Source organism: Puma concolor, unplaced genomic scaffold, assembly GCF_028749965.1.
Source record: "Puma concolor isolate L17-30 unplaced genomic scaffold, mPumCon1.1.hap2 unalloc_scaffold_7, whole genome shotgun sequence".
Classification (NCBI taxonomy): Eukaryota; Metazoa; Chordata; class Mammalia; order Carnivora; family Felidae; genus Puma; species Puma concolor.
Genome location: NW_028240280.1, coordinates 878,589 through 899,345, shown reverse-complemented (window position 1 = coordinate 899,345; position 20,757 = coordinate 878,589). Strand labels below are relative to the sequence as shown.

The 20,757-nt window shown below is 42.1% G+C and overlaps 2 protein-coding genes across 2 annotated transcripts in view; one reads left to right on the top strand and one right to left on the bottom strand.

Moving 5' to 3' along the window:
• The window catches only part of LOC147571030 (transport and Golgi organization protein 1 homolog), a 494,441-nt gene that overhangs the window by 19,413 nt on the left and 454,271 nt on the right, over positions 1-20,757 (top strand). The window lies entirely within an intron of this gene.
• On the bottom strand, positions 13,445-14,773 carry LOC147571046 (transport and Golgi organization protein 1 homolog). The gene is made up of 4 exons (XM_086696671.1): positions 14,285-14,773; positions 14,143-14,178; positions 13,993-14,060; positions 13,445-13,868 (listed from the first exon to the last, which is right to left on the bottom strand). Exons 1-4 carry the CDS (start codon positions 14,408-14,410, stop codon positions 13,565-13,567), a joined length of 534 nt encoding a protein of 177 aa, XP_086552797.1. The 5' UTR covers positions 14,411-14,773; the 3' UTR covers positions 13,445-13,564.

Sequence of the window (20,757 nt, the reverse complement as noted above, 5' to 3'; positions counted from 1 at the left end):
ACCCAGCATAACATTCTCTCGCTTCATCCACCTCGTGGCAAATGAAAAGATTCCATGTTTTTCGGGCGAAATAAGGGTTCATTCCATATACTACATCTCAATTTATTCATCAGTTGATGGAAACTTGGGCAGTTTCCATAATTTGGCTGTTGTAGAAAATGCTGCTGTCAACATCAGGGTGCATGTATCCCTTTGAAGGATTATTTTTGTATTCTCTATGTAAATACCTCGTAATGAAATTACTGGATTGTAAGGTAGTTCTATTTTGAATTTTTTGAGGAATCTCCATGATGTTTTCCAGAGTGGCTGCACCAGTTTGCATTCCTACCAACGGTGCAAGAGGTTTCCTCTTTCCCCACATCCTTGGCAACACATGTGGTTTCGTCATTCATTGATTTTAGTCATTCTGACAGATGTGATGAGTTATTTCGTTGTACTTTTGAACTGTATTTCCCGGAAGATCAGTATTGTTGAGCATCTTTTCATGTGTCTCTTAGCTATCTGTACGTCTTCTTTGGGAAAATATCTGTTTGTGTCCTCTGCCCATATTTAATTGGAATTCTCATTCTTTGGGTGTGTATAATTATATATTTTGGACACAAGCCCTTTATCAGATGTCATTTGCAATTATGATCATGCTGTAGGTTGTGTTTTAGTTTTGTTGATTATTTTCTTGGTGACAGAAGCTTTTAATTTTTATGAAGTCCCATTCTTTTTGCTTGTGTTTCCCTTACCTCAGGAGATATATCAACAAAGGTGTGTGTACAGCCATTGTCAAAGAAGATACTGCCTGTGTTATCCTCTGGGATTTTTATGGTTTCGGGTTTCACAGGTAGGTCTTTATCCATGTTGGATATATTTTTGTGTATGTTCTAAGAAAGTGGTCTGTTGTTGTTTTGTTTTGTGTTGCAAGTTGCAGTCTAGTTTTTCCAAAACCATATGTTGAGGAGACGGTTTTTTTTAAGTGTATTTATTTATTTTTGAGAGAGAGAGAGAGAGAGAGCATGCAGAAGAGGGGCAGAGAGAAATGGACAGAAAGAATCCCACACAGGCTCTACACTGTCAGTGCAGAGCCTGACACGGATTTCAAACTGATGAACGCTGAGATCATGACCTGAGCTGAATCCAAAATTAGACGCTTCCGTGACTGAGCCACTCATGTGCCTCAAGACTATCTTTTTTTTCTATTGGATATTCTTTCCTGCTTTGTTGAGGATTAGTTGACCATATAGATGTGAGTTCATCTCTGGGTTTCCATTCTATTGATTTATGTGTCTGTGTGTGTTTTCTTTTTCTTTCTTTCTTTCTTTTTTTTTTTTTTCTTTTGCCAGTACCATACTGTTCTGCTCACTACAGCTTTGTAATATAACCTAAAGTCTGGAATTGTGAGGTCTCCAGCTTTGCTTTTCTTGTTCAAGTTTTATTTGGCTGTCTGGGGTCTTTTGTCGTTCCATACAAATTTGGGGATTACTTGTTCTAGTTCTGTGACAAATGTTTTGTTAGGGTGATAGGGATTGCATTACATGTGTAGATTGTTTTGAGGAGTGTAGACATTTTAACAGTATTTGTTCTTCTCATCCATGAACATGAAATGTATTCTCATTTCTTTGTGTCCTCTTCCATTTCTTTCATCAGTGTTTCATAGCCTTTAGAGTATAGGTCTTTCACCTCTTTGGTTGGGTTTATTCCTGGTATGTTGTGGTACTTGGTGCACCTGTCAATGGGATTGATTCCTTACTTTCTCTTTCTGTTAATCCATGATTCATCTATAGAAACGCAATAGATTTCTGTACATTGATTTCCGTATATTGTGACTTGTGAAACTCATGTATCACTTCTAGCAATTTTTATGGGGGTCTTTCATGTTTTTTATAGAGAGCATCATGTCAGTTACAAATAGCGAGTGTTCCACTTCTTCCTTGCCGATTTGGTGCCTCTTATTTCTTTTTGTTGTCTGATTGCTGTGTCTAGGATTTCCAATACTATGTGGAGTAGCAGTGGTGTGAGGGGTCATCTCTGCCTCGTTCCTGACCTTCAAGGAAAAGCTTTCAGTTTTTCCCCATTGAGGATGAGATTAGCTGTGGGTTTTTCACAGATGGCCTTTAGTATGTGCAGGTAGGTTGAGTCTCAATCTACTTTGCTGAGGGTTTTTATCATGAATGGATGTGACATTTTGTCAAATGCTTTTCCTGCATCTGTGGAAAGCATCATATTGTTCTCATCCTTTCTTCTATTACTGTGGTGCATCGTGTTGATTGATCTCTGAATGTGGAACCACCCTTGCAGCCCAGGAGTATATCCCACTTGATCATGGTCAATGATTCTATTAATGTATTGCTGACTTTAGTTTGAATGTATTTTCTTGAGAATTTCTGCATACATACTCATCAGGCTATTGGTCTGCAGTTTTATTTAAAAAAAAAAGTCTAAATATATTTTTAAATGTTTATTCATTTACTTAGAGTACATATAGGTGAGGGAGGGCAGAGGGATGGGAGAGAGAGAGAAACCCAAGCCTGCTCCACACTGTTAGTGCAGGGTCCAATGTGGGACACGAACCCAGGAACTGCAAGATAATGACCTAATCCGAAGTTAAGAGTTGGACAGTCAACCGACAGAGTCACCCAGGGTCCCCTGCAGTTTTCTGCTTTAGGGGAGTCTTTATCTGGTTTTGGTATCAGGGTAATGATGGCCTGATGACATGAATTGGTAAGTTTTCCTTCTTTTTTATTGTTTGTAAGAATTCGAGAAGAATAGATATCACCTCTTCTGTAAATGTTTGGTAGAATTCATCAGTGAAGCCGGCTGGCCCTGAACTCTTCTTGTGTTGGGGAGATATTTTTTTTTTATTACTGATTCAGTTTTGTTCTGGTTTCATATTTTATGTATCTTCCTGTTTCAGTTTTGGTAGTTTATGTGTTTCAAGGAATTTATCCATGTTTCTCACAGTGTCCAATTTGTTGCCTATCGTTTTCCCTAATATTATCTTCTAACTGTATTTCTGTGTTGTGGACTATTATTTCTCCTCTCTTGTTTGTGATTTTATTTGAGTCCTTTCTCTCTTCTTTGTGAAAAGTCTGCCTAGGAGACTTTCAAGGTGATTACTGTTTTTAAAGAACCAGCCCCTGGTTTCACTCATTTGGTCTAGTGTTTTTCTGGTTTCTATTATCACTTATTTCTGCCTTAATGTTTATTATTTCCTTCTTTCTGCTGTCTTTAGGCTTGCATTGTCCTTTTTCTCATTCCTTTGCTTGTTTAGTTTCGATTGTTTGAGATTTTTCTTGCTCTGTCAGGTAGGCTTGTATTGCTATATATACTTCCATCTTAGACTGCTTTTGCCTCATTCCGAAGGTTTTTACCAGTGCATCTTCATTTTCATTTTCATTTGTTGCAGTGTATTTTCTCATTGATTTCCTGGGTGACCCATTTGTTTAGTAGCATGTTGTTTAGCCACCCTTTATTTGTGGCCTTTATTCTTTCTTTCCTTCTTTCTTTCTGTCTTTCTGTCTTTCTTTCTTTCTTTCTTTCTTTCTTTCTTTCTTTCTGTCTTTCTGTCTTTCTGTCTTTCTGTCTTTCTGTCTTTCTGTCTTTCTTTCTGTCTTTCTTTCTGGATGACTTCAAGTTTCCTAGCTTTGTGGTCAGAAAAGATGCTTGGTCTAATCTCTGTCTGGGTATCTGTTGAGGCCTGATTTGTGACCTAGAATGTGATCGATTCTGGAGAATGTCCCATGTGCACTTGAAAAGAATGTGTATTCCGCCATTTTAGTATGGAGTGTTCTGAATATATCTGTTAAACCCATCTGGTCCAGTGTATCATTCAAAGCCATTGTTTCCTTGTTGATTTTCTGTCTGTTGATGTGAGTGATATGTTAAAGTCCTCTACTCTCCTTGCATTATTATAAATGAGTTTCTTTACATTTGTTGTTAATTGTTTTGTATATTCAGTGATTATATGTTGGGTGCATAAAAATTTACAATCGTTGGATCTTCTTGTTTGGTTTCCCCTTTATTATGAGATTGTGTCCGTCTTCATCTCTTGTTACAGCTTTATTTTTTTTTAATTTAAGCTTTAGTTGACGTACAGTGCGTGATTGGTTTCGGGAGTAGAATTTAGTGATTCATCAGTTACATACAATGCCCAGTGCTCATCACAACAAGTGCCCTCCTTCATACCCATCCCTCACCCATCTTCCTCCATCAACCCTCAGTTTCTGCTCTATCATTAAGAGACTCATATGGTTTGTTACCACTCTTCTCTTTTACTGCCCCTTCCCATGTTTTCATCTGTTTTGTTTCTTAAATTCCACATGAGTGAAATCATATATTTGTCTTTCTCTGTTTGACATATTTCACTTAGCACAATACATTCTGGCTCTATTCACATCATTGCAATTGGCAACATTTCATTCTTTTTGATGGCTGAGTAATATCCCATTTTATGTATGTATGCATTACATATACGCATGTATATACATATATATGTATGTATGTGTATACATATATACACACACACACACACACACCTACCCCACACCTCCTTTATACCTTCATCGGTTGATGGACATTTGGGCTTTCTCCATAGTTTGGCTATTGTTGATAATGCTGGTATAAATATTGGGTGCATGCAATTTCACTATTAGGTATTTATCCAAAGGGTACAAAAATGCAGTCTTGGTTTTAGAGTTTATTTTTCCTGATAGAAGTATTGCTACTGGCTTTCTTTTGACGTCGTTGGCATGAGAAATATTTCTTCATTCCCTCCCTTTAAGTCTGCAGATGAGTGTAGGTCCAAATAAGGCTTTGTAGGCAGCATCTAGATAGGTCTTGTTGTGTGTTTGTTTGTTTGCTTGCTTGCTTGCTTGCTTGCTTGCTTTTTTTTCTCTTGTCTATTCTGACACCCTACCCAATGTCTTTTGATTGGAGCATTTAGTCCATTTACATTCAGGGTAATTATTGATAGATATATATTTAGTGCCATTTTATTAGTTGTTTTGCCATTGTTCCTTGATGTTTTCTCTGATCCTTTGTTGTCTGTATGACTTTTGGTCTTTCATTTCCACTCAAAGAGTCTGATTTAAATATTCTTTTCTTTTGACTGGTATTACATTTATTTATTTATTTTTAATATTTATTTATTTATTTTTAAATTTAAGCCCAAGTTAGTTATCTTCTAGTGGAATCCAGTTTCAGGAGTAGAATTTAGTGATCCATCAAGTACAAAAAATACCCAGTCCTCATCCCAAGTGCCCCCCTTCATGCCCATCACCCATTTAGCCCATTCCCCTATTCACTAGCCCTCCAGGAACCCTGCATTCGTTCTCTATGTTTAAGAGTCTCTTATCGTTTGATTCCGTCTGTGTGTCTTATTTCTGCTTTCCTCTCACTATGTTTATCAGTTTTATTTCTTAAATTCCACAGACGAGAGATATCATATGATGTGTGTCTTTCTCTGACATATTTTGCTTAGCATAATAGAGTTCGGTTCCATCCATGTTGTTGCGAATAGCAAGATTTCATTCTTTTTGATCGCCGAGTAATATTCCATTGTATCAGTATACCACATCTTCCTCATCCATTCATCAGTCAGTGGTCATTTGGGCTCTTTGCATAATTTAGCTTTTTTTGGTAATGCTTCTGTAAACATTGGAGTGCATGTGCCACTTTGAGTCAGCGTTTGTGTATCCCTTGGATAAATACCTAGTAGTGCAATTGCTGGGTCATTGTGGAGTTCTGTTTTTAGTTTTTGTGATAAATCTCCATACTATTGTCCAGAGTGGCTACACCAGTTTGCATTCCCACCAGCATTGCAAAAGGGTTCCCTTTCTCTGCATCCTTGCCAGCACGTGTCATTGCCTGAGGTGTTAATTTCAGCCATTCTGATAGGTCCGAGGGGATATCTCCTTGTGGTTTTGATTTGTATTTCCGTGATGACGAGTGAGGTTGAGCAACTTTTCATGTGTGACTAATCTGGATGTCTTCTTTGTTAAAGTGTCTCTTCATGTCTTTTGCCCATTTCTTCATTGGCTTCTTTGGTTTTTGGGTGTTGAGTTTGATAATTCTTTATAGATTTTGGATATTAACCCTTTATGTGATATGTCACTTGCAAATATCTCCTCCCATTCCATTCAGCTGCCTTTTAGTTTTGCTGATTGTGTCCTCTGCTGTGCAGAAGCTTTTTATCTTGAGGTCCCAATAGTTCATTTTTGTTTTTGTTTCCCTTGCTTTTGGGGACATGACAAGCAAGAAGTTGCTGTGGCCAGGATCAAAGAGGTAGGTTGCCTGTTTTCTCGTCTAGGATTTGGATGGTTTCCTGTCTTACATTTAGATCTTTCATCCATTTTGAGGTTGTGTGTGTATGGTTTCAGAACATGGTCCAGGTTCATTCTTCTCACTCTCCAGTTTTGCCAGTACCATTTGCTGAAGAGACTCTTTTTGTCCATTGGATATTCTTCCCTGCTTTCTCACAGATGAGTCGGCCATATGTTTGAGGGTCCACTTCTGGGTTCCCTATTCTGTTCCATTGATCTCTGTGTCTGTTTTTGTGCCCGTACCATACTGTCTTGATGATTACAGAATTGTAATACACGATAAAGTCCAGAATTGTGATGGCTCCCACTTTGGTCTTCTTCTTCAAGATTACTTTGGCTATTCAGGGTCTTTTGTGGTTCCATACAAATTTTAGGATTGCTTGTTCTAGCTTCGAGAAGAATGCTGGTGCAATTTTGATTGGGATTGCATTGAATGTGTCGATAGCTTTGGGTAGTATTGACATTTTATCAGTATTTGTTCTTCCAATCCATGAGCATGGAATGTTTTTCCATTTTTTTCCATTTTCTTTTTCTGTCTTCAATTTCTTTCATAGATGTTCTGTTGTTTTTTCTTTTAATTTTGTTAATGTTTATTTTTGAGAGAGAGAGCAAGAGAGAGAGAGAGAGAGAGAGCGCATGAGCAGGGGAGGGGTAGAGAGAAGAGGGAGACACAGAATCTGAAACAGGCTCCAGGCTCCAAGCTGTTCGCACAGAACCCAATGTGGGGCTTGAACCCACAAACTGGGGAATAATGACCTGAGGTGACGTCGGTGCTTAACCGACTGAGCCACCCAGGCACCCCTCTATTCTTTTGAGTGTACTGGTCTTTTACCTCTTTGGTTAGGTTGATCCCTAGGTATTTTATGGTTTTCAGTGCAATTGTAAATGAGATCAATTCCTTGATTTCTCTTTCTGTTGCTTCATTATTGGCATATAGAAATGCAATCAAATTCCGCATATTGATTTTATATACGGAGGCTTTCCTGAATTCCTGTATGAGTCCTAGAAGTTTCTTGGTGGAGTCTTGTGGATTTTCCACGGAGAGTATCACGTCTGCGAGGAGGGAAAGTTTGACCCCTCCTTGCCAATTTGGACACCTTGTATTCTTTTTGTTGTCTGATTGCTGAGGCTAGGACTTCCAACAGTATGTTGAATAACAGTGGCCAGAGTGCACATCCCTGTCGTGTTCCTAACATTAGGGGTAAAGCTCTCAGCTTTTCCCCATTGAAGATGATATTGGCTGTGGGACTTTCGTATCTGGACTTTATGCTGTTGAGGCACGATCCTTCTATCCCTCCTTTCATGAGGGTTTTCTTTTCCCATCAAGAGAGGATTCTGTATTTGGTCAAATGCTTTTTCTGCACCTGTTGAGAGGATCATGTGGTCCTTATCCTTTCTTTTATCAATGTGATGTATCCCATCAGTTGATTAGCAGACATTGAATCAGTTGTGCATCCCAGGAATAAATCCCACCTCATTGTGGGGATGAATTCTTTTTCTGTGTTGTTGGATCCAGTGTGCTAATTTTTGTTGAGAATGTTTGCATCCAGGTTCATCAGGGAAATTGGTCTGTAGTTTTCCTTTTTAGTGGGGTCTTTGTGCAGTTTGGAGTCAAGGCCATGCCGGCCTCATAGAATGAGTTTGGAAGTGTTCCTTCCATTTTCTGGCCATAACCTTATCTTGTTCCTTCATTTGGGATGCATTCCTCTTGTCTTGGCATTTTGGCTGAGTATTTGCCTTCTCTGTGTTCCAAAAGCTCCTTAGGTTACCTGCCTGTGAGATAAATGGCTTTATGAAGAGGATGTCATCTAGTGTCCAGGGCCGGGCACATCAGGGAGTGTCTGCGGTGTGTGTTGCGTGCACTGTTTTGTGTTCTGGCTGCACTATCCTTCAGGCCAGTCGTATGGGCAATGTATGGTCCTTGGGCGGAACGTGGTGAGTTTTATCTAGGTCTGCTCTGATCTGCTTGTTAAATGAGACTTGGAACGACTGCCACTAGAAGTGAAGCCCTGCACAACTGTCTGGTCAAGAGAGGTGCTGTGGTCAGGGGCTTCTGCTAGTCTTCTGGGGAAGGGGCCAGCTCCATTGGGATGGAGGCAAGCTTGACCTGGAAGGCCAGTCTTGCCAGAGCACAGGGTGTGGTCTTTGATCTAAGCAGGTTAGGCAGTCAGTGTGGGAATTGCCTTGTTTCCAGTAGGCGGCTCTATGTTTATGCTGGGGGGCAGAGGAGGGAAATGGCGCCACCCAGCTCCTCTGTCCCAGCTCCTTTGTCCCCTCTTTGTGACCACTGCAAAAAGAGAAAGGGCTCTTTTCCTAGAGGATTTATGGAGTGAATACTAAATTAATAAAATAGCATACTCCCCATAGGAAGACATCTAAGTCCACGGTCACCATCCACCCTTCATCCCCCTCCGCCACAAAGGCTGCTTATTGTGTATGTGAAGAACTACAGAATGAGAAGGAATGACAGTCCCAGTTTCCACCCATGGAATCATAGCCCTTGTGGCTCAAAGCTCTGCCTCTAAGCCCCCGCCTGTGCCCGATCTGCTGCTCTCCTGACAGTAGGGTCTCCTCCTCTCTGGAAGTGCTATCCAGTGGCACAGAGACACATGGGGTGATAGGGATCCTGAGGTCCTGCAGAGAATCTGGAAAAAAGCATGCTCTTAGAGAAACACTTCGCCTATACATGTTAATTGGGCTCAGCTAATTTATTTTAATTCAGAGGTGCTTCTCAGCTTAAGTAGAGTAAAATTTGCAGGGTACTTTTGTCCTCTAAAAAAATGAGCTAAAATTCTATTAACAAAATTAACACAAATACACTTTGATTTCTGGTGTAAATTTCCGTGTTTTACCTGTACCTGTGACACAGGACACAACAGAACCTGCTCATGTGAACCCAAGTGAAGGCCATGGTGGGGACTTGCCACACAGGTCATTTTGGAATTTTTTCTTTTCACAGCTTAACTTTCAGTGTGTGTTTTCTACAACAAGTATGTCACCTCTTAGAGTTCAGAATGTTCATACTCAGGGCACACCTGAAGGGATTCTGGATAGCATGTTTACCACAAAAAGATCGAATGCTGATGGATGTGAAAGTTATGCTGTCTAAGACCACTCTAAATGACACATACAAAAATATAAGTTGCAGTGAAGGCAGTTCGCATTTTCAAATTGTAGAGATATCCACAGATTTTCTGAACACATTAAAACCCTTGACAGAAACAGGAGAGGAAGAAACAGCAAGAGCAGTGATGCCACATTGAGGAGATCCAGAAAGAATGAGGCAAGCCAGGCGACTTCCAAGTGGCGTGTGGGATCATCCACCTTGGCTTATTTCCAGGAACACACTGGAAAAGCCCTAAGGTCCTCACCCCTAAGCACACTTAACTTGTAAACTTACCACAAAGAGATGCCAGGTGGACAGTAGAGAAGCCCGTAGACTATTCGGTAACGGTTGTGCGTTTGGAAAATAAAAACACAAGCAGACATATCATACGACACAGAAACCAGAGACATTGGCAGGAGAGTGTGCTGTACAGAAAGATGCGGGTGTCAGGAGAGACTTAGAACTGAAAATGGCCAGAGCATTTCCCTCGTACTTGTTGCACTTTTGGTAGAGTCAGTATTGGTATCACTCACGGGAGTGACACCAGCTTCTGGATCTGTTAACGGCCCTGGATGGGATGGACATTTACTCTGATTTGAGTAGACTGTTGGGGGATTAAAAACAAAACAAAACAAAACAAAAAAACCCTCCTCACATTCCTCACACAACTGAAACTCTTTGCTCCAGTCAGATCACAAATCACATGCAGAGGGTGTGCCTCATCCCTCAGGTGATCCCCAAGAAGTGGAAGACCCATCCTGTAAACCCTGACGAAGACTTGTAAAAGCCTTGATTCAGATGTTTTCATCACTCATCAAATAATGATGGATGGCTGGGGCTCGAGTAGATGGATATACATTAGGCTGTGCCTCATGCCTCACAGAGCCCAGCCCGCGGGCAAGGCATTTCTAATGAACCGCTATATCTGCTTTTCTGCATACAGCCCCATTCCTTCTCCACGAGAGACACCTGTACCAACACAGAGTGGAGGAAATGACAGAAAGATGAGATGTCGATCATGAAACATGAGGAACGTGGTAATGGCGGCAGACACATTCCCCTCACATCATAATGGTCCGTGGTACCACCTCTGCACCTTGGCCAAAGACCTAACACCAACAAAAATGAGTGTGGTTTACAAGTCAACTCATACCGCTCAGATCATCTTACCAAGTGTTGCTGGTGGAGGGTTCGGGGTGGCCCCAGGGCCACCAAGGTTCAGGAGGTGGATGTGCCGAACAGCCCATGGGGGTGCGTCTAGGGTCCTTGTCTGCAGAATCTTCCAGTTAATGGAGGAGGTCCCCATGGATCCACACTGTCCTGCAGAACAGAAGTGACAGCTATGTGCCTATGCCAGACAAGAGAACCAATACCAAAAGCAGCTTTAACCCAGAGAAGAACGTGTCAGCACCTGCCACCTTCTCTGCCACCAGGATCCAAGAGAGTAACATCAGTACCTGAAAACTCTGTCCCTGCCACTGGATACCACCTACAGCTTGGGGTAGTAGATGCAAGAGGAGGAACTGCTGTCACACACATCACTGCCCATGTCTGCGGAAGTAAAATGGCAAGGGTCCCGTCCTAGAGGGTTAACAGAAGTAATTACGTAGTAATGAAGTAGCATTCTCCAGACAGGCAGGCATCTATGTCCCAGTTCACCCTGCATGCCTCCTCTGCAGTGACTCCTGATGCTCTGTTTTTGGTATATTAGGAACACAACAAATTGAGTGCAAATAAATGGCTCATATTCTGCTCGTGGAATCACAGCCACTCCTGGCGAAAAGTTCTGCAGCCAGACCCTCACTTTGCCTCCTCTGCTCCTCTCCCTGAAAAGAGTCTTCCCTCTTGAAGTGGTGTCAAAGGCCTCTGAGACCTCTGGGGAGTGGAGGATGCCTGGGATCTTGCAGGGGAATGAGAGTCTTCTGTAAGGAACAAGTGACTTGTGGTGAATGTCTCCAAAGCTCAGATGTGTTCATCTTAATTCATAGGGAATTCTGATTTTAAGCATACTACAGGACACAGAGTAATTAAGTCCTACAGAAAACAAGAGGTAAAAATTCACATGACAGAATTAATTCAAGTGTGTTTTGATTTCTGGTATAAAACTCCTGGGATGTGTCATGAGACTGTATCAGCTCTAACAGTGACTGGGGACACAACCAGAAACTGCTCATATGAGCACAATCGAAGGACACAATGTTCAGGTTATTTTTACCTAAGGTATAGCTGGAAGGCTTCCAGACAACTCATTTACCAACAAAGATGGGAAGGTGATGAGTGATGATAATGACTTTGTCTAAGACCACTCTGAATCGCACAGGGCACAGGGACACCTGGGTGGCTCAGTCGGTTGAGTGACTGACTTCAGCTCAGTTCATGATCTCAAGGTTTGTGAGTTCAAGCCCCGCGTTGGGCTCTGTGCTGATAGGTTAGAGCCTGGAGCCTGCTTCTGATTCTGTGTCTCCCTCTCTCTCTGCTCCTTCCCCACTCGTGCTCTGTCTCTCTCTGTCTCAGAAATAAGAACATTAAAAAATTTTTTAAATTGCACAGGGCACAAAATAAAAAGTTGGAGTAATGATGGGGTTTTGCATTTTTCAATTTTAAACAATACGGTAGACTTTCTAGCTGGTTAGTCTCCTAGCCAGAATCAAGAAAGGAAGACACAGCAGCCACACTGTTCCCACAGAGTTGAGGTCTGGCAGGGGTGACCCAGGCCAGGAGACGTCTGTTTGGAATATGGGGTCATCCTCCTCTCGTTATTTCCAGAAACACATGGTAAAGTTTTAGGGTACTCAGCCTCTAAGCCCCTTGGGCTTCTAAACTTACCACAAAAAGATGACAGGCTGAAAATAGAGAAGCTTGTAGGCTCCTAGGTTAAGAGTGTGCATTTGGAAAACAAATAACAAGCAGGCATATCACACAACACACAAAACGAGACTAGGCCAGGGGAGCATGCTGTACAGAGAGATGAGGGTTTCCCGAAAGTGTTACGACTGAGAATGGTCCCAGGATTTACCTTGTCCTTGTCTGCATTCTTTGTATAGTCAGAGCTGCTGTAACTCACAGAGGTTGCATCAGTTTCTGGATCTGCTAAGGACCCCAGAAGGGATAGAGGTTTATTCTACTTTAGTGGACTGTGTGAAATTAAAAGAAGCCCTCACCTCATTCCTCCAATATCTTAAACTGTTCCCTACACACAGGTCCTTGGCCAGAGGCAGAGGGTATCCCACATGCCTCAGGTAACCCCCAAGGATAAGGGGGACAATCCCATCACCTTGATAAAGACCCCACCGTGCCCTAGTTCATGGTTTTCGCAATTAATCAAATAACTGTGGACAGGTCAGGCTCAACTAGCAATCTCGAAGTCATCACTTAAACAGAGGTTTCTCAGTATACATTATGGGAAATCACCATTTCATTACAGATTAAGAATAAAAATGAGGATGCCTGGGTGGCTCAGTCAGTTAATCATCTGACTCTCGATTTTGGCTCAGGTCATAATCTCACAGCTTGTGAGTTCGAGCCCTGCATCCGGCTCCACCCTGACAGTGTTGGGATTCTCTCTCCCCACCTCTCTCTCTGGTCCTCCCAGACGTGCGCGCATGCGCACGCTCTCTCTCTCTCTCTCTCTCTCTCTCTCTCTCTCTCTCTCTCTCTCTCTCTCAAAATAAACGAGCTTCAAAAAAGGGTAAATGGAGCATACTGATTGGGGTATACCATCAGGGAATGCTCAACCTGGGTATGTTTCTTCAGGCTCCAGGTGGATTGTTCAGTCTTTTCGCTTATCTATAAACTGTCTTCTGCATGGGAAGTTATTATATAACTATATCTGATTAGAAATGTACTTACACTCCTATACAAACGAGAAAAGGAAAACGATGGGTATTTAGCAGTGAAGCCGCAGACTTGCCTGATAACATCAGAGGACGAAGCTATAGGGAGCCTGAATTAAGAACGTAGGGCTATGGTTCAAGAAAAAAATAAAATGACAACATTAAAAATAGTAATGAAATGAACTCCTGAAATAAAACTAAAATAAAGTCTTCACATTGTGTCAAGGTGGGAAGAAAGCTAAGGCCCATGTCCCGTCATCCCCTCCAGGATCCTCTCTTTAACTAGGGGATGCTGGAGGAGGTGGGAGGGTCCGCAGTCAGGGGAGGGGCCTGAGCTCCACCAGTGACAGGGACAGGTGCTCCGCTGCCTGGGGCACCAGAGGAGAACGCCCTCCTGTCACCCCTTCAGACCACCTGCTATCCTCAGGTAGTAATTGTGGTTCTGTCCAGGACACACGATGATCACCCACAGGAAAAGGCTTTGCCGCAGAAATTAGGCTGCTGCACATCCCCACATGCTCCTTACCTCTCCTCGGAGGGTTCTGTTTCTCTGGACTTCCAGGCATTGGTCTCCGCCTCCTGTATCCCTCAAGCAGCCTCTTTCCTTCCATCCCATCCAGTCTTGGATACAGAAAAAGAATGGACTTCTATAAGAGTTGCAACGCCACGTCCTCTGACTAGATACTAAACAGCACAGCTGTCATCCCTCAAAACACCCATAAAAACTCATGTCATGCTCCCACACCTGTGTTTCAAGCGGGCGACCTCCTGGCTCTGCTCTGCCATTTCCCTCTCCCAGATCTGAGGCTTGATCTGGGGGAGAAAAACACATCCACCTTCAGTCGTGCCAGACTGTGCGCCAAAGAGGGAGAGGAGGAAAAAAGGAAACACTTACCCAGTTGTCCTGAGCATTCTTCTCATGAACTGCGATCTGAAAAAGCAACAATGAAAAGTCCATATTTAGGAATTCCAAGGACCACTACATTCACCCACATGAGGTACTAAGGGTTCAATATGTCAGGCAGAACTCACGTTACCTGGTGTCTGAAGGTGAGTTCTGCCTGCTGCAGCTGTTCTTGTCTTTGTTCATTTTGTTGCCTGTGAGTTATAGTTGCTTTTGTCAGATAAGGCCCAATATTGGGTATGGTTTTCAATCTGCCCATGTTCTCATCATCCTCCTATCTGTCCCCTAATACAATTTTACACATGAAACACTTTTCACATGATTGTAAATGTACAATAGGATCAAAACTATTGTTCCATCCTTTCCTAACTCATTCCATAACCGTAGGGTTCAGAGTTCACATAATTCCTTCCCCCTTTCAATTGTGCCCTAATTCATCATGTGACAAGTGTCTTTCATCATAAAGCTCTTTCGTCCTTTCACTTAGATCTTCACCATGTTTCCTAGGGTTGCAAAGACCAGGGCCATGAAATGGCACTACCATGTTGATGGTATGATTCATTCTAAGACACACTGCTTTCCTACAGATTATGATACTTGACACCACCCCCCAGGAACGTTGGCATGGATGAGGTTCCACACAGTCTGGCCATTGCTTAAAATCTGGAAATGTTGATGAAGTTAATTGTTTTGTTCTTTCTAAATCTTACCTTTTTCTCTGTTAATACTCTATGCATATGTCCTCTGAATTTTTTTTACATTACTATGTTGAGTTTAAACATAGACTTTTAACCTTGTAAAAAGGTTAGAAACAAAAAAAATGAAGAGAGGTTTCATGAGCTGCTGGTAATTAGTAGCTGAACTCAGTTGTACTTGTTTATTTCTTTCATGGCTATTTTCACATTTCCCCTGCAGCTGCCAGCTGATTCTTCTTTGCCGCCAGTTCACACTGTGTCATTTTCAGCTTCCTAAGATGGGAAAGACATATACACTGTCCAGGAGCCAAGGTCCACAAATTCTGCCTTTTTACCTCCCAGCACTCTTGAAGGCCTAGATACAAATACCTTTCCCCACCTCTCCCATAAATGCACAGACTGACAACACAGTCAGAGACATGAACTGAACACCCCATTTAAGTTAAAGAAAATTCAACTTCTGTCTGCTGCCATGTCTCTGCTCTCAGACCTGTTTCCTCTCCTTCATCATAAAGTCATCAAATAACATTGCACTTTGTGCCTTCCCAGAGCTGGACTTTGGTTTGAGATGGTGAAGGCTCATTTCAGTTCAGTGTCAAAAGCCGTGTCTGACCGCCCATACCCATTAGGATGAAGCAAGGGATCATCACTAGTCTCACCCCTCCGTGGGGAGCCCTGATTCTCAATCCAGAAGTTGTACCCTGACAAAGACGATCACCCTGAAAGACGACCTTCCAGGATATGGCTTCCCCAACATTGCAGCTCCCTCCCAGACATCGCTAGAGCCAGGAGTACAACCCCTGCGTCCACCTTCACATATCCTGGTGGAGGAAAAGGCCACTCTTAGAGCAGCAACATCACCTGAGGTAGAACCTGATATGAACTGTCACACAGTCTGGGTTTATCTCCAGGAAACAGATTTCAGATGGAAAACTATCAACTTCATGGAGCCAATGTACTTGAACAAGACTCAGTTCATTGACAGTGAAGGCAGCAAAGGGAAATGCTTAGAAAGGCTGGTTTGCTGTGTTGCCCTCAGACTATTTTGTTCATGGTGTTGCTTTAAAGGGTTTCAATTTGGGGCGCCTGGGTGGCGCAGTCGGTTAAGCGTCCGACTTCAGCCAGGTCACGATCTCGCGGTCCGTGAGTTCGAGCCCCGCGTCGGGCTCTGGGCTGATGGCTCAGAGCCTGGAGCCTGTTTCCGATTCTGTGTCTCCCTCTCTCTCTGCCCCTCCCCCGTTCATGCTCTGTCTCTCTCTGTCCCAAAAATAAATAAACGTTAAAAAAAAAAAATAAATAAAGGGTTTCAATTTGGTACTGGATGTATTCAAGAGTCACATGCAAAATTGAAAGACTCCTAGAAACTGACACCAAACCTCTAGACAGAGAAAGGCACATGCATTTCCTTCCGGCATCTCAGGCAGTCCTTCAACAAATGCTTTCTGGAGTGGCTGGAATGTAGTGGTTCTGTTGTAAGGGATTGAAAATAGAAAGGTGGCCAGGGTGCTGTACGTGCTCCCCAAAAGAGCTTAGAAATGATAAAAACAAGATGCCAGTGAGACAGAGCAGGCTGCACCCCAGGTGTGGGAAGGACTAACAGAAGCTGAGTCTCCAGGGAAGAGTAGGAAGTATTTCCTTTTCAATGTGAATGAGGGACTCTAAAGGCCCTGATCTCCTCGTGAGAACAAAAGGAAATACTGTACAAGGGAGGAAACATGTGAGCGAATGCACCAAATTTCTAATGACCCCATGAAGACACATGTGACCAAGATGGAGAAGAAGGGAGCCCAGGACAAAGCCAGCCTGGCAGTGGGAACCAATCTCCCCAGGACTCATGAATGAACTTGGGGACAGACAGCTGAACTGCAAAATAGGTGAACAACTTTATGGGCACAGACTTAGAAGGAAACGTGTTTCGTTCAGAGGCGGCCAGCAAAGATGAGCCCTAGTGAAGCTGCGGGCTTTGGTCAAGACTCAGAGGAGTTACACTTCAAAAATGGGGGGACATGAAATAACTCAGCTTCCTTAGGGATTGGCCTGCTGTGAACAATCTCACTAGCAGAACTGATGCAGGGATCCAGTACTACTGGCGCCCCTACCCACTTTCCAGAAATAAATTTCTGCAGCAAGATCATTGATTTTTTCCCTACACATTCTTGACCCATGTGGGGTCCTGAACAAAAATGACCTAATTCCTGGATGACAAGACAACGTGATGGGACTGAAACCCATGCGCCAATGGAAATGGATCCCAAGCAGATCCAGACATCAATGTTATTAATGTTGATACCTTCCCTCTTCCACCCCAAATACATGACACAATGTGTGACAAGCACTTAGGACAGAAAGGAAAATGCGGGTGACAGAAAGCAAGGTAAGAAGGACAGGCACAATTCTGAGTGCATTTGGCAAAAAATTCGCAAAGAATTTTAATTATCTCTACTGGCCGTCACATTCATTCATACAACAGTACTTGTGATAGTTCTCACATGAACATTTTAGTCTTCTATAGCCACTTTTCTTTCTTCATAGAATTCTTCAAGGATGCCTGCTTTGTCCTTCAGCTGTTTGACTTTTGCTTCTTTGGTTGCTTTCACAGACCTCAATGCATTACACTTGTCTTCCAGGGCCTTTTTATTTTCTGTACAAACATGGATTTGCTTTCTAAGTGTGCACATGACCTGAGACTTGTTTTGGGTGAGATAGGAAAAGGGCAAGAACTGTGAAGGCAGGAAGGCACTCTTTCCCTTTCCAATGCAAAGTCATTGTCACCAATATGGGGATTTCTCCGCAACAGACAGCATACTTTCCAGTTGACAGTTATTGGACCTCAAGACTCTCAACTCTACATGCTCGAATTCACATTTTCGTCTTGCGTTTTTAAGTAAGACAGATAAGAGAAAAACACTTTCCATAAGCAATGATTGCACAAAAATTTGAGTGCACCTAACACAACAGGATTGTGCATTGCAATAAACAAAGACCTTGAGGCATAAATATAACTAGGAGAAGATAAAGATGGTGGGAAATAGTTCATGTCAGATAGCTTCTAAATGGTTTTCTTGTTGGAATATATATATATATATATATATATATATATATATATATATATATATATACATATATATGTATATATATACACACACATCTGTATATGTGTGTGTGCATACACACACACAAACACACACGTTTTCCCCATTCATGTTGAAAATTCAATGTTCAGCATTACAAGAGGAAGAGACTATGAGGCACCTGAGTGGTTCAGTCAGTTGAGTGTCAGACTCTTGATTTCGGGTCAGGTCATGATTCCAGGATCATGGGATCTAGCCCTGTGTTGGGCTCCACGCTGATTGTGGATCCTGCTTAAGATTCTCTCTCTTTCCCTCTGCCTCTCTCCCCCACTTGCATGCCCTCTCTCACTAAAATAATAATAATAATAATAATAATAATAATAATAATAATAATAATAAAGAATAATTTAAAAATAACTTTTTTAAAAAAGGAAGGGACTATACACTTTACATTTTCCCCATTATCTCTCAACTGTCTTTGAGAATTTTCTATATATCTTGGAGGGCAGAGCTGAATGATGTGATAATTAGTTGTGAACATAAAAGATAAATCCTAGTCCTGGAAATGGCAAAAGTCATCATGGTGGTCGTAGTGAAATTCCAGGTCCCTGGGCAGGAGGTTGGACTCCCAGAGGCCCGCTCTCTACTGTGGTAATGGCAAGCTAATATGCTGTGCTCACCTCACCCAATACCAATGAACAAAGCACAATGAACTAATACCAAGTCTTAGCACTTCCTGATTCTTCACATTCCTCTCTCTCTCTGAGATAGCAAGGCAGCATGTGCACTTTGAAGGGTGTCTTTTAAAATTTCATTAAAGTGCTCAACTTTTCTGATGTTCTCCTTTAACAAACCATGTTGAATGAGTAATAATAATTCGTTATTTTACTTGTGTGTTTAGAATGCAATCTAGGCAAAGAAGGGATTCTTACCTTCCATTTAAGAGCTTCATCAGAGAGAAACTTCCGTTCTCTCTTAGTTTCCTGAAGATGTTTCTTTAATTCATTGTTTTATAAAACATGAAAAAGGAATCAGAATTCAAAAAAAAAAAAAAAGCATAATGCTAGATAAACCTGTCTTCTAATGTGTGACTCCTTTCACAAATAGAGAGGTAGCTCTTTACATTTGTGAAGCTTGTCTTCAATTGGGACTGTTTATAGAATACATGAAATAGGTCAGTAGGATGCTCTACCAGAGTGGAAGTAACCAAAATGAAATCACACAAAATATTTGAAAGGGCAACGCTACCTTCTATTCCCAAGTGGATATATCTTCAGCAAGTTCTTTGTTTTCTTTCTTAAAATTATTGATCTTCGTGGTTGTTTGCTGTAAACTAACTAAAAGGAGATAAAAACAATTTCTGAGGTTGTTACCAAACCAGTTATATCGAATAATCCCAGCGTTTTAGCCGCACAGACACATAACCTGACAGGTGGGTGTAACTAACAGTTTAGCTTTCCCGTGTGTCTGAAGAAATCAAGTTTCAGCAGCATTTTAAAGCGAAGAAAGCCTATTTCAATGAGATTCCTATTTAAAATATTGTCCAAAATGGAGAAATGCAATAAAATATCTTCTGCTAATTTCTCTCTTATCTGGAAGCACCCTTCTTGGAAAATTCAGTCCCTTTAAATAGTCACCACCAGAGATGAAACAGAAAAATCAAATCCTATCAACTTACGTTTCTCTCCTCCAAGTATTAAGGTACACAGAGAGGTCCCAGCAAATAAAGGAACAAACAAAAACAAAAAAAAACATCATTTAGTCTGGATTTGAGCCACTCACACCCCCAGGTGCTATTTGGAATTCCACGCAAAGAAAGCTCAAACTGCTGCTGACTGACTACTCAAAGGTCTTGGATGACTTCCTCCTGCTCACAGATTGCCTTTCATGAACCCTAGGCCAGGAGCCCTGGAGGACAAGGTCTTTGGAATCAAACATACGGGTACCATCTCAGCTTTACACTTAGTGGCTGAAGGTTCTGGATTAATGGCAATTCCAAGAAGACAAACTTTTTTCATCCCGACATGCGAGTATTACCCTCCAACCTTAAAGGAATATTATTCAACACACAGGAAGCACCCAATTACAGGTGGATAGCACACGTAAGCTCTAGAACAGACTCCTCTAGCAGGGATTAATTCTCTTATCTGACCACAGAGTGCAAACTTCTATTGGCCGGCCCACTGTGAGAGCTCTCATGCCCTGAGATCACTCTTCTCCCCACCACCACCACTGCATTCAAAGGGATGAACACCAGCCTTTGAGGGCTCCTTACGTGTCGGGCAGCCACCCTGGCTCTCAACAGACAGCACCACAGCATCACCACAGTCTATGGAGCCCATGCAGAGTACATTTCCCCCATTTGTGTCACATTCACTTCTCATTCTTCCCTGGCATGGACGGCTCCTTGCACCTCAGACTCAAAACCTTGGTTTAAACCTCTCTTGTGACACACACCCTGCCTGGCAATATCTGTCTTCTTCTCTAAGCTTAGGCTTCTTGATAGACTCAAAAAGGGTTTTCTTGTCTTCACATTTCAGCAAGAGCCGGGTCATGGCAAAGTGCTCACTCCACACCTCAGGCTCATATCATCACGTGTTTCCTAACCATTTCTATGTAAAATTACACTCATTTCATTCCCTCTACTTTGGTGATGTGTTCCTCCTCGTGATCTCTTATCTTAAGGGATGGCAACTCCCCTCCACATTGTCACTTAGGCCCCAAACAGGGAAGAGAAAGATTTTCAAGAGTTAACATGCCAATTAGACATCAGAAATCACCATGTGTATCCCTAGTTGAATGAAAATGCACATCAAGGGGTGCCTGGGTGGCTCAGTTGG